The following is a 17,541-nucleotide window of genomic DNA, read 5'->3' as shown; positions in this document are numbered from 1 at the left end:
GATGCGTGATTGGCGACGTGTGATGTTCACCGACGAGAGTAGGTTTTGCCTTTACACTAACGACGGCCGTGCTCGTGTTAACAGACGAGTAGGTGAACGTTTAGCGCCGGATTGCCTTCAGCAAGTCCGACCGTTTGGAGCCGGTAGCCTGATATCGTGGGGTTGGATCTGCGGCGATCTCAAAACGAGACTTGTGATTATTCATAGCAACCTGAATGCTTGAAGATACTGGGATGAAGTCTTGCGACCAGTTGTGTTGCATTTATCCAGAAACACCACGTGGCATTGTTAATAAACACGATAATAACGCAAGGCCTAATACAGCAAGAATGACCGACGACATTCTGCATAAGGCTAACATCGTTTTTTCTACCGTGGCCAGAATGTTCTCCCGACATGAATCCGATAGAAAACTTATGGGACGACCTGGATCGACAAAGCAGACGACTACTAGTGCCACCTGTCACCGCTCAACAACTGGAACATTGTCTCCTAGAGGAATGGCAATGTATCAAGCCTAACGTCATTCGCCGTCTTACGTCATCAATACGTCGACGTGTTTTGGCGTGTATTGAAGCCAATGTTGGCCACACTCACTGTTGATTCAACATTTGATGACATTTTGCAGAAACATTTTTATTTGTGTAAAAGTTCAGACTATGATAACACGTGTCTTTCAGTGTCAGTGAAACGATACTTTTGACTTTGTATGAAATGAAATGGTGTTTATTTGCTGTAGAATTGAATACTGTATTAATATTACACAGATGTTCAGTTAAATATGTTTTTCTTTTCTTTTCAAGTTTGGTCATACAAACTGTATACTTTCTTTTGGGCACTAGTTTATTTTTTTATGTTTTTGGTTAAATAGTGTCAATCCGAACGTTTTAAGCAGGAAATCGCTATATTTACTGAAAATATTAATAATAGTAGAGGTATTGTACGGCGAAACAATTTCCTAAAAATACACTCTTCAAAAAAAGGAAACGCATATGTGATTTTGAGAATATGGACTTATGTTATATGTCTTTCCAAAACGTCATATTTGTGTGATTGTATACAGCTTCTGCGCCAAAACGCGGCAATTACAACTTTTCCCCTTTTCGTAGAAGCGTTTGGAGAAATATTCTTAAAAAACGTCACCAAGAACACATGCAAAGCAAAATGCTCTTGCAAGTAAGCGGAAAAAAACATGCGGTATCAATCATTATAAAATGGAATGCGGGTTTAATTTGTCATTCGTTTAGTCCTTGCACATCACATGCTTCCGATTATGGACCGACAGAGGAAGTTGTAGCAGCTTGACGACGCTACTTCACATACAATGGCTACCTCGGCAATTCTTACGTCAATGTGTTGCCATGGTCACCCGATCACTAGATCTAAACCCAATGGGACACCTATGGGACGAACCTGATCAACGTGTACGTCAACGTCAAAACACGCGCCTACAACTGGCCATTGCATTGCAGTCTTATCCAGTCTGTGCCGAGACGGTGCCGAGCAGTAATTGCTGCCAATTGTGGCCATACAAAGTACTGACTTTGACGCTATCTGGTGGACTCAAGTAAACATACACACAACAATAAAGGCTGCTGTTGTGTTTTGATATGAAACAGTAGGTGCATCGTCCACAAAAAATTAACTATATTAGCTCACTGTAACTCTTTATGGTCCTAAGCAAAACATACAAGCCAAGAGGGGTTACACATCGTTTATTCCTTGACATCAAAATGTTATAGCGATCGCATATCCGTTCGCGCACTTCACAAGAAAGAGTTTTTTGTTTGGCGGGACTAAGCCATCCTCAGCCTTTCCTTCTGGCGAAGTGGACGTTGTTGCTGTAGTTACTGTAGTTGTTGACGTTGGTAGAGGAGCAACTGTATTTGCTGGTTGTGGGTTTTGTAACATGTCAGAGAGAAGTGCGGAAGAAGTTCTCGTGTACGCCCGGACAGCTGTGCTTCTGTGTCCAGTGCGCTGCAGGACAAACTGTTCATCAAATTTTCTCGTTCCATAAACGAGTTGCTAAAAGTAACCTAAAAACATATATTCAAATTTCTTGTCAGAAAATCAGATAATTATAAGAGACGTACGTAATCATTATCATGTAAGTGAAAGATTGATTTTATCTCAGTGCTATGCTTGAAGACAATAAACTACAAATTTACCTTGCCCAAGTGGCCAGTGTGATTTCCCTCGAAGCCATCTGCCCAACAGACTTAAGGGAACAGCTTTTCGAGCGCGAGAATACCCTGGTTCTGTTGGGAGAACCGGATCCTATTCTCGCCACATGGTACCAAGGCACGTCTGTAATACGGGCCCTCAGACGCTTCACTGGTCTGCCTTCCTTCTGTCCACACTCAAGTATTCCTTGCGACAACCCAAGTATCGTAAATTGTAAAACACCATCGTGTGTTTTTAGCGGCGTTTGTTGGGATACGAGTCCTTTGGAAATGCTTCAAGTCCTTTTCAATCACAAAGGTAAACAAAGTCAGGGGCTTCTTGTTCCTTCTTTAATTTGAAATCCTCCTTGTCGTCGGGATCAAATGCATGTTGCGACGAGTCAGTTTGCGTTAAACTCTTCCAGTCTTCAAACTCCATGATTTAAGCTCAGGGCTCTTACTTCAAATTGCTATCGTGCTGACCGGGAAAGCTATCGCGTTGAAATGAGCAACTTCGGGAATTAGTGCGCATGTGCTGTTAAATATAACACTAAACATTTTATACAATAACAGTTTACAATATCAGCCCCAACCAGGTAGGATTTGTTTATTGGATACTCGCGACCGGGATTGAATATTTCGTGCTTTACATGTTCAAGCAGAGATGATGAGAGTGGAGATGCTAGAGAGATGCTAGAAAAGGAATTTATAATTAATCATTTTCTTAAAATCCGTTCAAATGAATGTAAATTTATTTATAATAAAAAAGAATATCAAAACTCGAACGGAAGTGTAGTATAAGTAAGTTACATTCATGGTTTACTCGGTGCATGGTTCAATATTCCTACTGTTTAAAGGGTAGGGCTTCGTCTCGGAAGCCCCACACCCAAAACAGTAGGGATATCGACGGAAACCATTAATGTAACTAACACTTAAACTAACGCAATAAATTCTTTTAAAATGGCTTGGCTTTATATTATTTTCTGTATACACATGTGTCATTTTTCTGACCTGGGGTGTCTGGGGCCTCCGGTTTTTCGGCCTGCGTTGTCTGGAGACTCCGGTTTTCCAGCGTTCTGTGTTGAATGGGTTTAACTAAGTCTTTTTGAGTAAACTCGTCTGTCTGGATGTCCCCGCTTGCATGAAATAACAGATTTGCTGAGTTTGGTAGCTATTTAGTTTTTGAATATCAGTTGATAAACTAATTATTGAAAATATATTTATATGAGAGTGCATACATACATGTGTTTGCCTTTGTGTCATCATCTGCAAACAATAATGAAACTTTAACCCTTAACATATTTGCTATTTTCCAGACGCCCCGATCTGTACCTTACTTCAGAACACACAGAGGACGGTCATAGAAGACGAGAGTGTAACGTTCGATGTATCTGTATCAGCGCACCCTCATGTCTCCTCCGTCCAGTGGTTGCATCAGGGGAACCCCATCAACAAAACCAACCCCAGATACAGTGGTGGCACAGCCGCCATGCCAAATCTTACTATAGGTCCATGTTTCAGGCATGATGCCGGGGTGTATAACTTTACGGCTAGCAACAACGTCAGTGGGCTCATAAAATCAAACTGCACAAGTAATATCACTGTCTACTGTAAGTAGAGGAGATACACGTAAAGATTTCATTGTTTGATCCATGTAGTACGTTGCTCTAAAAGTGGTGACTTTAGATGTGGTCAAAGAAAACAAACATCATCTGAAAATTCCGTGACATGCTACGTGACACGCGTAGATACAACAATTATGGAATTGGGGGACTGGGATTTATCTCAGTATTGTCCTAGATAATTTTTGAAACTATTTTTGAATTATTCTTCAGACTGTTTGAGAGAAATAAATTTGAGCCATAACGACTTCAGACAATGATTCTATATTCAATGTCTTTGATGCACAGTAATGTTAATTTACAGATGGTCCTGAGCTAGACTGCTTCAGCCCACCCACTGTAACAATCAATGAGACGGAACTTTATACCTTTGAAGTTAATGTTACAACTTATCCGAAACAGTCACGTGTCGACTGGTTCAAAGGGAGTAACTCCATAAACAGAAATGACACACGTTTCCACCAGGGTAACGTCAACGTTCCGTCCCTAACGCTCATCAACGCTAACCGTAAGGACACCGGGAGCTACAGCATCAGTGTCACAAACAAAGACACTGGACGTTCGGTTCCAGGCTGTCGTACCAACCTTACAGTTCAGTGTACGTTCCGGACATATGGTTAAACTTTCAATGTAATTTGACAATTTGTCTTTGGACTACGACCTCCAATTCAAAAGTAAACACACGGTATTAGATATCTTCATGACTGTGGTATTACTTTCTGTGAATATGCTATCTACCATTTGCAGTACCTTCAATTTTCTAACGCTTCGTGATGATGATAAGAAATGTACTCAGTATTTGATGATAAATGATACACACTGTCATGGAAGTCTGGAAGTGAATACCATTACATATCAGACTGTACTCGGAATGGAAGGTAGCCACACAGCAATGTAAAACATAATTACTTTTCTGTCTTAAATACTGAAATTGAAATTTATTTTTCATCTGCAAAATCTAACCTTACATTGTCAGACCGACCAAGCTGTACTCTCCTACTTCCCACTACATACGAGATAACAGAAGGTAGCAGCATTACAATAAACGTCACAGTGATGTCCTTACCTCCCCTAACGTTTATGGATTGGTTCCTGAACGGCACCGCCATATCCAGGAACAATTCTCACTACAGTGGCGGTAACCACACGGTCCCATCCCTGACCATAGATGGCATACAACGGCATGACACTGGGTTTTACTCAATGCATGCCAACAACACCGTGGGTGAAGGTGTAGATGACTGCGTTGTCTTCCTTCAAGTTCTCTGTAAGTATCGCTGTGTCATTATTTCAGTACACATATGCGTGTAAACTTTGGAATTTCGAAATATGAACGCCTGAAGCAATCGGCGATTATAAATATAATCAGGAATCTAGTTTGAAATATGATTATGATACTGTGATTGTGTGTGCACACATCCTCAGTGAACTAACTTAACGTGTTTACAGATGTTGAATACTTTTACATATTACGATTACATATGATATAAAACTGACACATAAATACTGAAGTCAGGTAACCGTCTTATTCATTCATTCTCGTCGCTGGATATGACTGTTTGTAAGTCTGTTCCATATCGTTGAACATTGATTTTAACTTAATGATAAACGTCTTCGACATGTGTCGCCGTTGAGCTTTCTTTATAAATTAGTTACCTGAAGTTTCTAATGAACTGTACCTACTCATTCATTTTTAGGGTTAAGCGATCAGCTATGTATTGAATTGAAAAGGTCAGATTTGTGCTTACAGATCGCCCCGAATGCATTATTATTCTCTCAAACACAACACTGGAGGTCGTCGAGCATTCTTCAATCACAATCTCCGCCGCCATCGACGCCGTCATGCCACCAAACGTGGTAGACTGGAAACTCAACGGCACCCCGGTCAACAGGACTGGGGACCGGTACACAGGAGGCAACAGCTATCAGAACACGTCGTTGAACATTTCGGCCATAACCCGTCGCGATGCGGGTATATATACCCTTACTGCTTCAAACGATGTCGGAATTGTTGTGAATGAAACGAGCTGCAACGTCAATGTTGTCGTACAGTGTAAGTAGTTTACGTGATTCGTTTGTCAGCTGTTTGTAATCGCATATTGTTAGGAAGTAGTTCATGAATTTGATTACTTTATTTGATGAAGTGGATGTACCATGTATATTGTTCCTGCTCTCTTGTATCTCTTTTTTGCAAGGTCGTATTCCGTTGACCCTCACGGATATTAGTTTGTGTGACACACAAGTACTGACAAGACAATATTGTGGTGAAATTGTGCTCCTATGGATTACGCACAGATGTTAAATATTGCATTTTCAACAATTGGCTGTAATGCTAATTGCAAATATTCAATTGGATAATTGATAGTCCGTGCTGATATTTTCCATATTTTTCCTACTTATAAAAACAACAAATGTCAAAGTTTTTATTCGTGCACCCATGAAAAGAACTGTGCGACGTTTTGCTGCAGTTATTTGCACCTCCGTCATCTATCAACAGGCTTCAACAGGAGATATCGCTTGCTTTGAAATATAGAAATATCTCCGAAGAGACAGACCCGTAAAGATCCGAGTTAAAATTGGTCTTCAGAAACCCATGCTTGTCGTAAGAGGCGACTAGCGGAATCGGGTACGTGTTTAGGCTCGCTGACTTGGTTGACACATGTCGTCGTATCCCAATTGCTTAGAACAATGCTCATGATATTGATCACTGGATTGTCTTTATCATTTACATACCGCCGCCATATATCTGGAATATTGCTGAGTGAGGTGTTAAACAACAAACCAACAAATCAACCGAAGAGACATAGGTGCAGTGAAATCCTATCACAGTGTTTTGCAGACCATTGTGACTTCATAGCACCACACAAAATGACTATATTACCCAAATTTACTAACGTTAGGAAATATACGTTTCATCCGGCGTCCATATGAACAAACGTTTGAAATATACGTATCATCTGGCTGTCAGATTTACACACGTTTAAAGGGGTGTTAAAATAAACGAACACTCAACTCTGTATTTACATGTATTTCACAGGTGTGTAAATCTGGCCATTGTTTTCATGTGTTTTCTAGCATGTGTAACATATGTAAATGCTGTGATTGTAGGACATGCATTTTAATACCTTTGAAATCTCGTATGACCAGGGTTAGGTTTGTCATATATTTAGTACACGCGTAAATCGTTGGTATTTGGTAAATATAGTGTTACATGATTAACACTACTTTAACATGTATTTCAATGGTTCAGTAATGTAACTGTCACATCGGGTTCGTTAGCGAGTCGGACTACGCCATAATGCACGGAGATCATTAGAAACACATTGCGAAGTGATACTGAGCACCACTATTAACGTGCCTGCCTTTCTTGACATACACATGATGTCTGTTTAAAAGGTTCAAATATTGGGTCTATGGGCCAGAGCGATATGTATGTTAGGGAGTGTGTGCACGTGTGTGCATGTGTGTGAGAGGAAGAGGGTGTGGGATAGGGTAGGCATAGGCTGGGGTGGTGGCGGTGGGGTACTGATAAGCCTTTCTGATCAGTAGGTAATACTGTTTATACTTTTTGCAATGGAAATTACATTATAGATTAAATAACTGACCTTAGGTACACTTCTCATGTATGACATACAAGAAGAGACTGCTTATTGCAATAAAACACAGACAGGTGTGTTCACACAGACATGAACCGGTAGGTCCCTAATTTTAGTGCACACTTGTATGAGTTATCATACTCATGATCATAGCTATCTATACTTTCAAAAAGGATGATTACAATGTATTAATGATTCCCGATGTAAATTTCTGTAACAGTTGTAAATGTGTTTATATGCACATACTTGGTATTAGAGCTGTGTTTCGTAGCCTAAGTGGGGAGACCATATGTTCTGATACCAGTTTAATGAGGCGAGACGATATATCATGAGTGAGTGAGTGAGTTTAAGTTTATAGTCATAGTGGCAATATTTCAGCCATATCGTGACTTAAAATAGTTATAAATTCATTAAAACCTGTGTTACATTCACACACACACACACAAAAAAAAAAAAGAAAAGAAAAGAAAAGCTGTTGAGCTAATACAATTTCAGCATTTCATGTTGAAGAAGGTTCAGTCAAACATGTTCAGCACGCCTGAAAATGAATTTGAAACTGAAGTTTCCTTGGGAAGTTATGTTTCTACACCAATTCTTTCACAAACAATTCAATGTTATTTATATCAGAATTCAGAATCACTGAAAAAAACTCTTAAGTCTGCTGTCTAAATTGTATCTTATCTTTGTTCTCTTTCTTAACAAAGCTAAGACATCATTCATAGTTGTGAATAAATGGTGTTATGTGTCAAACAACTAAAGCATATTTCAATTACTTGAAGACAAGTATTGTACAGTTCACAGAGTTTGAAACATGTTCACACTCTTTCACTTCTACACCAACTCCTTTGTTCATGTAACAGATATAAACAAATTCCTACAAGGCTCAATTTGTTTTTAAATTTCAGAAGGATTTGAAAGAGACTCCCTTCCTATTCCTAATGCAATACTCCTTACAACTTTAAGTAGTACTTAAGTAGTATCGGGATATATCGTCTCTTGTGGCGATACATCGATGTATCATTGGACCCTCGCGATATAAATATCCTGATGTATTGCCTAAATGTGTTTTGTATTGATGCATTCGTATCGCATAGCTGACAATGCAAACATCGATACTATCGATGAATCGTTACACCACTACTTGGGATGGCCTCTTTTTGATTCGGAATACAGATATTGTCCTATACGGACGTTTTCTCAAATTTCCATCTCTGGGGTAGATTATAGAAATATAGAAAACTCTAGTGACTGCAATTAGTTCATAAAGCTAGATAACTAAGCAGTTTCTGTAATTATTGAAAGCTAACTACCTGACATTATTTATGTTGCTCATGCGTTTTTAAATTTTGCTTTTTGCTGTCTGATTTGTTATACATTATATAATAATGTTAATCATTTTGGCATCCCAATATCATGGAATATAATGTAAACCTATTAACCTATCAAACTACCGAAACGTATTATCTGTATGCTTTACTGTTATTGGGTGAAACTGTTAAATGCACCTCCGTACAAAATTTCCAGAAAATAATAGAAACTGAAAATTGCTAAAAAATTGGAAAACTAAACTGGGTAAAGATTGCAAACAGTTATTATTTATATACCTGTTTTAAATTATCAGTGTGCAGATCATGTCACAAACATAAAAACTGAAGGATGGGTGTGGAAAGAGTGGGGGAAAACACGTGCAAAGTCTCTGAGTCAACTGAGATTATCCTTCAAAAACGTCATATGTACATTTAACAATCACTTATCATTAAGTGCAACCAAAGCATTACAAAAACGCTATATTTCCAGACAGCATAACATCACCTTGGGCCGGAGTTCCAAATATTTGATACCGAAAGCCTGTCAGTTAACTCAAAGGAAATAACCCTTGTGTTTTACAGTGATCTTAATCATAGTCACAATGAAGTATAGGTTGCCATGTGTTTTCCAATATGATTAAGCCAGTGAAATGCTAATATTTACCGAACAAAATTCTAAAGGAGCCTTTCTTCAAGCAGTGATTTAAAGCCACACATAGCTAGACTTGCTTAGATTAGAGACTTCATATAAGGCATCATAGATATTTCACAAACATGGTTCAGGACCCTTAGCCTCATTAGCGTATTGCCTCACCACTTGCGAATTAAGCGTTGGCAGATGTAAATGTTACTGAAGATGTTCTGAAGCGAATCTCACTTGCAACTGCAACGGTGAAAGTGATGCCGGACGTGTCTGCTCTACCTGAATTGTTTCGTGGATTATGACTTAAACGGAGAGACTCCAACTGAAGACGGACATTCTGCAAATAACCACTCTGCACGTACTCATTAAAAGAACTTCATATACTCTCCGAAAATCGAAACGCAAAGGTGATATTGATATACGAGATTTCTGATTGAATGTAAGTTCTCCATTATAATACTTGTTTGTGTACATGGAACCAATTCACAGTGAACAAATGCATCTTCGGAAACTTTAATTCACGTTTACGTTCGTAAGTGTCACCTTCCATGAAAATGTCATGCAGAAAACGTGGTTCGAAATATGCACATGCAGTTCTGAGGAATCGTGAGCAGGAAATTTGCCTTTATGAGGGCCGTTTTGCATTTAGGCGGCCATTGGCATTTTAAGCTGAATGAAAGAATATCGTTATGCAGCGACGTTGTTAGTGGAAACATTGACATTGGACGTCTGGAGGCTGGGGAGTCTCACATTCGTCACCACTCCCCCTTTTCCGTAACCTCCAAGAAGACTCGTCCCCGTTTCGATGCTTGTTATGTGCGATAATACGACAAACCAATCAGAAAGCGCGTATTGATTGCCTGGCTTTCATAAAATAATCCCGGGTTCTTAAATCGTTTATGATTAGAAGATCATGAAAAATATGTATCATCACAGTGAAAGTACAAGGAACGTAGCTAACGGAATTGTTTTGCCTCATGTGCACTTTTTAATAAGGATAACGCGACTGACTCAAAGATTCAAATACACGCTTGTGCGTTTATTTATATAACAGCAATTTGCGGGGCATGTTTTGGAGATTCTACGTGCGCGTCCGACATTCTTAGTTAATGCAATAAGAAGTAGTCATGAGGTGCAAAACAATATATTTATGTATAACTAATCAACTTAAAACTCAATCACTGTGCATGCATTTCACTTCATTTGGCATATTTTGTCATCGTATTCATCATAAATTCCACCTGGGGTATGGCAACAAGGTTACATGCAAGTTCAGTGAACTGGTTGACACCGCGTACAATAATTCATGATAGGATTCTCCAGAGATTCTCCAGTTCGAGATATATGTTAAAGTAATCTTTGTGTATTTATTTTTCCCTTATGACAGTTACATATTATTTTAATTACCTATTCAGGAAGAAAAAAGATCATGTGCGATTCGTAAGGCGTATTTGGGAATATTAAGTGAACAGTTGGTAATAATTACATAAGAACGTGTATTCAACAAATTATTATTATTTATTTAACAGGTAATTTTTATTTTTTAAAGCAGTAATTTTCGAGTGCCGTTGTCGTTCCTGTTTAAAGTAGTTAATATGACATCCTTCCAAGGGAACACGAGTCGCAATTCGGCCTATTGTCCCGGATTAACACGCGTGGGTCACGAATGGGGAGTCTCAATTTGCCGTTGTACGTCACTACAATGTTCACCACCAGTGGTTTATGGGACCGATATCAACAAACCAATTCTATGCAAGATCGACCTCGAAGTGGTAAACTTTGGATGATCACTGCAGCGCAGTATAGGTACATCCGGATACTCAATTTGGATATTAATCTGAAATATATCTGGAAAGTCAAATAGATCGACAGAGAAAATACGCAAACAATGTAAGACGTTGTGTAAACGAACGCTCGTGTGTGAATTTGAATCTCTCACCGCGCATGCCCTTTCAACATGAAAACTTAATTCATGCAACTTCAAATATTGTATCTCTGATTTAAAAAAAACATGAAAATATTTTGAGATGAAACTTACGAGTGTGATTAAGTGCCATATGATTAGCCTGCTATTGATTATGTGGCACCGTGTCGTACGGGTTAGAAGTCATCCAGGGCACAGAACATCCGACCCTCGCATTAGTCAGGTATTACCATTCCCACTGTCAGTGGGTGCACAGTGGGATGAGCTTGTGAATGAGTGCATGTTACAACTGTGCAGACTAATTAAGTACATCCTTCCAGATAGGAATTCAACCGGAAACGAAACGATTCTTGGAAAAGTGACATATGTCGATTAAGTTCTGTATGGAATCCAACAGAAAATACAATGCAAACACAAAAGAGTAAATAACCAGACAGTGCAGTTTTAATGAAACCAATAGTTTTCATTTTATGGTTCCTAAAGAACTTTTATGTGTCTGGTATAAAATGTTCCAGATTCTGCTTTGCATATCGACTTCAAGTTGATTCTCTTTCGGAAGAGATCAGCAGTCTATTCTGATTACCAACTTGGTCTGTCAATGACATTACAAGGTCATTGATGATATGAATGAAATAATTCAGTAGGGAACAATAACTAAGATGTTGATGTACCCATGCAAAACATATAATGCATTTTCTACACAGATTTAGACAACTGCCCCAACCGGACCTATACAGCGTGTGAGAATGGAACACTAACCCTTCAATGTTCGGTCAGATTTCTGCCATCCTTGAGTAATGTGACGTGGAAAAAGAACGGGGTTATACTGGATGTATCCAATCCCCGGTATAGCGGTGGAACCGTATCTTCACCTGATCTGACAATTTCCCCAGTTCTGAGAACTGATGACGACGACTACACCTGTGAAGCTGAGAACGTCGTTGGGAAAGCTGGCTGCATGATCACACTGGATGTCTTCTGTGAGTCTGCTTTCTGCTTTCACTGTGACGTCCGTCAGTTGTGATGAATGATAATTCGTGGAAAAATTTACTACGAACGTGTTTGTATGTCACATAGTTGTTTTCATTTGGAATATTTACAGACAAATGACAGAGTAAATATAATGCCCTGGTGTATAGAGTATGTACGATCCATTTGGTTAGTTTCATAGACGGTTAGCAACGGTTGGCGAATGGTTTGTTGAAAGGCACCATTATGAGAGGGGCATATTGTTTATCAAACAATAAAGACACTGTGTTGTTAAATCTGCATGAGCTGATAGGGAGCAATGAATGAAATATCCCCTGCATCTGCCCCTTACCCATCTTCATAAATAGGAGGGGGCGTGTTCATCTGACGGTCTGGAGGGAGAGTAGAACATATTAATAGTTTGGTCTATAGAGGGAGAATATATAGTTTTTCATTGACAGTTTTATGAATAGTGATTGCATTTCAGCTCGGCCTGACGTCCACGTGCCTCGAAGAGACATAATGTTGGTAGAAGGACAAACTTCATCCTTAGGTTGCTCTGTGGATATGCGCGTTAAACCCAGTCCCGCCGTTGTCCACTGGTTTAAAGATGGCGTCCATCTCGACCCTCACTTTGGTCGGTATGATAACGGTGATATATACAACCCAAGTTTGACAATCACTGACATCAAACGTGAGGATGCTGGGATATACTCGTGTGGAGCAGTCAATGGTGTCGGCGACAGTCAGTCTGACCCCATCAATGTCACAGTAGAATGTAAGTAGACCGATGGATGAAAATACTCTATTTTATTACACCAGTCAATGGGAATTTTAGTCGCAACATGAAAGTGTTACACAAACTGTAATATGCACGTGGAAAGAAGAATCGCAACACCTAATACTTTTTTCTCTCAATGTCTTAAAATAGTACTATAATAACATTAGGATAATAAATGAAAACAATAACCTATTACGTGTCTCAAACGCAACAAATCATGAAGCATGCTCTACATCTAACACGTGTGGAACATATGATCCTTGCACCTCTCGTGTCATGAAAATACAGTTTTAATTATCATTTACTGTTGTTAGAAACCTGAGCTAAAACACATACTTATTGTCTTAAACCACTCTATGGGGCCCCCTCAAACTAACGGCAGCCAAAAGATGGCAAGTTAAAGGTATGGTTAATGCGGGGTTGTCCATGATACAAATTGCCAGGCAGTTAGGTCACCGACCCCTCAACAATCAGTCGATTAGTGAGGAAATATCACCAAACAAACGATGTAAAGGGTCTGCTTGGTTCGGGCAGACCACACAAGACATCAGCTAGACCAGACGCGGTCCAACGTAGACTTGTTCGCCGATTTCCCTTTGCTACAGTCCAATGCTAAAACGGCCATGGCTGCCACACCAGCCACTCTGTCATAAAACTGTTAGACATCGACTAAAAACAGCAAGGTATAAGGCCAGGACACCCGTCCGACGACCATAGTTGACACCTGCCCACATGGATGCAATATTACGGTGGTGAAGGGACTGGCATCGGTGGAACCTGGCTTCTTGGGGGAAGATCCATTTGATGGTATGGGGTTATATGCCATATGACTGCAAACATCAGCTTGTCACAGTGAGATAAAATCTTAATGAACAAGATACCAAGATAAAGCCTTGAGGAGCCATGTAGTGCATCATTTTGATAATCATCCCCTGTAAACAAGGCCAATCGTTATGGATGACAACGCCAGGCCACATCGCGCACGTGCAGCCATTGATTACCTGCATCAAGATGTCATTACCACATTTCCAAGACCAGCCGGAAGCCCTGATTTCAACCCGATCGGGCATGTTTGAGACATTCTGGGGTGAAACGTTCGACAGAGATCCACCAGTCCAGAAACTTGATGAATCAAAATTGCACCAAGAACGGAACAGGTTGCCCCAACACCAGATTCAGCGTCTTGTGCACCCAATGACGACGAGGGTTCAAAATGTCATCCATGTGGGCCGAGGATATAAAAGATAATGACTCTGTCTTCTGTTTCTGGAACTGATTGGGTGTATGAATTAGGACTATGCATCGTGATACCCGTTTGGGATGGTCATACTTCTATCTTCATTTCAGTTTTATTGCAGGACCCATGTTTAATCAAATTACACCATTCAATTTCCTTATTTTGTAGGTTTTCTGTTGATGAAAAGTCTTTTTTAGCATTTTGGTTACAAAATAATTTCCTAGGAAGACGCACATGACCTATAAACTGTTATTAAATATAGGGCCTGTCATGACACTTTGGTATTGCGAAACCTCTTTTCATCTGTATCTATATATGTGTGTGTGTGTGTGTGTGTGTGTGTGTGTGTGTGTGTGTGTGCGCGCGTGTGCATGTGTGTGTGTGTGTGTACAACAAAGCAGGTACCATAATAGCTTCAGTGCAATCCATTTTCGTATTCATGAATAATTGGTCAGATGAACATTCAGAAGTCAGTTTCATTTATGCTTGGCACCTACAATATACATGAGCGATGATTAAGGACCACCAGAATCTAAGGGCACGTGTCTCCAAGGGCCCCCAAACGCAGGTGCCCATACCCTAACATGTTTCACAAAATGTCTCAAACGCTATAGATCGCGTGGTTGCCACATATCATAACAACTGTATGCACTACAAGTTTCTGAACTGACTTAAAAGAGGACAGTACTAAAAATGGACTTTTCTTAACATGCCAGGACGTTGACTTTAAGAAAATGCGCAATGACAAGTTATGCTCTGATGGTATGTCCTTTCGCAACATCTTCAACTTTAACCACACGGCTATTAGTCGACTTGTGAGGTAGCATACCATACCTCCCCATACCAAAACGTAGCCGTCACCAAACTGTCGACGGTTAACAACGCACGTGTCAGCATACCGTTCACCTGATCGTCTGTACACCCTTGCCATGCCATCTGAGCTGTCCAGATGAAATCGAGACTCGTCAGTGAACAAAATACCATCCCAATCTCCTGTACCATAGATGCTGTATACACTAAGCACGACGTGCCTGTCGGTGACTTTGAAGCAAAACTGGACGTATTGCAGGCCTTCGAGGCCCCTCAGTCGGTTCAGTGCAATCCTGGAACCGATTGCAGCTAAGCAGTCTCGAATCGATTGCTCAGATGGGTCAGCCGAATGTGGTTGTCTGGCTGACGTAACATTTGAGCAAAATTGCAGGGGCATGGAGTTCACTGCTATATATGTGATCTTATTATATGTCTTGCAAAGTAAGATAAAAAATGGACCACAGAGAGTTCGGGGGATCCTGGCATAGTCAGGCTGGTAAGGCGCATCATCAGCTCAGGGCCCTTTCCCCCTGTACACGCAGCCCAGACAGCGAACGGGACTTCTCCCAAACAACGCTGCCTTGTTGAACCCACAAAGAACATTCAGGAGAATATGTAGATTCCCCAACACTGCAGCCTTCTGCATTACCCAGAGTGTCAAAAGGGCTGTGCTCCCGATGGAGTACCAAGGAACTCTCCTGATCTGCACCAAGAGATCAGGAGGTTCCAAACCGAGGGCACCGAGAACAATGGAGAACGTGACGACTGCGTACTGGAGATGTAAACGAGAGGTTTCAAAGGCGAGGTCCGTAAATTTAGCATGCTTTTAGTGAATCTTGCCAATCACATTGCCGTCATAAGGGCGAGAAAAAAATGATATAAATAAATTCATTGGCTTTATTACAAAGGACAAGATCAGGTTTGATGCTAGGAATTTTTCAGACTTTATATGGGCCTATTCCAAAGAAGTTTATAAAGCATGATTTTCCATGACGCCCTGGACATATGCATGTTCAGGGTCGTACCATGGATGGACCTCGGTGTCAAGGCGGAAACCATAGTAGAAGCAACGAGCCATGCCATCAAGATATACTGTGTGTGTGAGTCGGTACTGCAGTGTTTTCTCAGAACGTGATCGACTCTATAAGCAGACTTGGTGAAGTATATCACCTGGCTTACTCCCATGGCTGTGCCGTCCAGCAAATACACCGCCATCAACAAAATCAACCTCAAATTTCAGATTCTGCCCATCAACCTTGGCACGCTTAAAATTGCTGTGGAGCTCCTTGCTTACATCGTGAGTCTTGACATGCATCACTAAAGGATCATCCAACAAATAAATATGTGCGAAAGTACACAATAGAATCATAAAGAGCTTCCACATTAATCATACCGCGATCTCCCGATTTATTATTATTGTTGTTTTCTAATGCGCCCTGCGTAGACATATTTCTCGCCCTTCTCTATCCGCAGACACCTGTTCCACAGTCAGACTGGAGCAATGTGGACATATTAGCACCCTCCCGCCGGGTTCTACCGGTTTATGTATGGCAATGGCCTCAGGTTGATCTCAGACAGCATCTCACAAGGGAAGAGAGCTTATTTGATGCTGTGGATAATGAAACAATAAACTCCCACCTAATTGTTTTTATATTGCACCACAGATTCCTACCGGTTCCATATTGCTACGCTGTGATTTGTTTTATTAAGTAACAGATTAATGCAAGATAAGAGGGTATGCAATAAATATAGAACGTCATACTAGTGCATATGGATGTTTTGTATTGAACTCGAAGACGTAATAGGAGCAGAGAAACAACTCGTTCCTCGTAGTCGTTGTTTCTCTGCTCCCATGAAATCTTCGAGTTCAACACAAAACATCCAAATGCACTAGTATGACGTTCTATATATATATATATTACATATGGACTTGAACATTACATCACAATTTTTCACTGGTAGCTGTAAGGATTTTAATTATAGAAATAGTTCTATATTTTAGCGCAAATATTTACCGTTGCATTAGCTTTGCGGTCAATAAAGATACATATAAGTATGCATATAAAACATCTACCAAGAGCAATACATCGTGTGTTAGCGCCTTGTGAGGACCGTGGATTATACCCTATTACATGTTTTGTTATAACGTGTTTAAGCTGTTGCATTTTCAGATCCGCCAACAGTCTTGGTGAAATTCAATCACTACGGTTTCTACCAGGGATCTAATGTGATGTTGTGGTGCTATGTCAACTCCTACCCACTCGTGTCCCCAGCAGACATCACGTGGGTTCGTGATGGGAAATTTGTAATCCCTAGTTCTTCATGTCGTGACGTCAGACCCAACTGGCGGATGTGCAATGTGGACACCAGTACAGCTGGTAAATACATGTGCAGAGCTAACCATCGATTGGCATCTGTTAATAGCGAGGACATTACTGTACAAGTGAGAGGTAAGAAACGGCAATCATGTTACGAACAATATGTTGAATA

The 17,541-nt window shown here is 40.3% G+C and overlaps 1 protein-coding gene across 1 annotated transcript in view; it reads left to right on the top strand.

The window, feature by feature from the left end:
- LOC124292288 (titin-like) overlaps positions 1-17,541 on the top strand; it is a 194,577-nt gene that overhangs the window by 120,518 nt on the left and 56,518 nt on the right. Inside the window, exons 6-12 of the mRNA XM_046729354.1 lie at positions 3,479-3,772; positions 4,089-4,382; positions 4,761-5,051; positions 5,535-5,837; positions 11,959-12,234; positions 12,711-13,001; positions 17,223-17,501. Of these exons, the coding sequence (XP_046585310.1) occupies positions 3,479-3,772; positions 4,089-4,382; positions 4,761-5,051; positions 5,535-5,837; positions 11,959-12,234; positions 12,711-13,001; positions 17,223-17,501 (2,028 nt within the window). The remainder of the gene's footprint in view (positions 1-3,478; positions 3,773-4,088; positions 4,383-4,760; positions 5,052-5,534; positions 5,838-11,958; positions 12,235-12,710; positions 13,002-17,222; positions 17,502-17,541) is intronic.

This window comes from Haliotis rubra, unplaced genomic scaffold (assembly GCF_003918875.1).
Source record: "Haliotis rubra isolate DU_JTF1 unplaced genomic scaffold, ASM391887v1 Scf511, whole genome shotgun sequence".
NCBI classification, from domain to species: domain Eukaryota; kingdom Metazoa; phylum Mollusca; class Gastropoda; order Lepetellida; family Haliotidae; genus Haliotis; species Haliotis rubra.
Note: the sequence above shows the minus strand (reverse complement) of the source record. Positions and strands in the feature narration are given on the sequence as shown.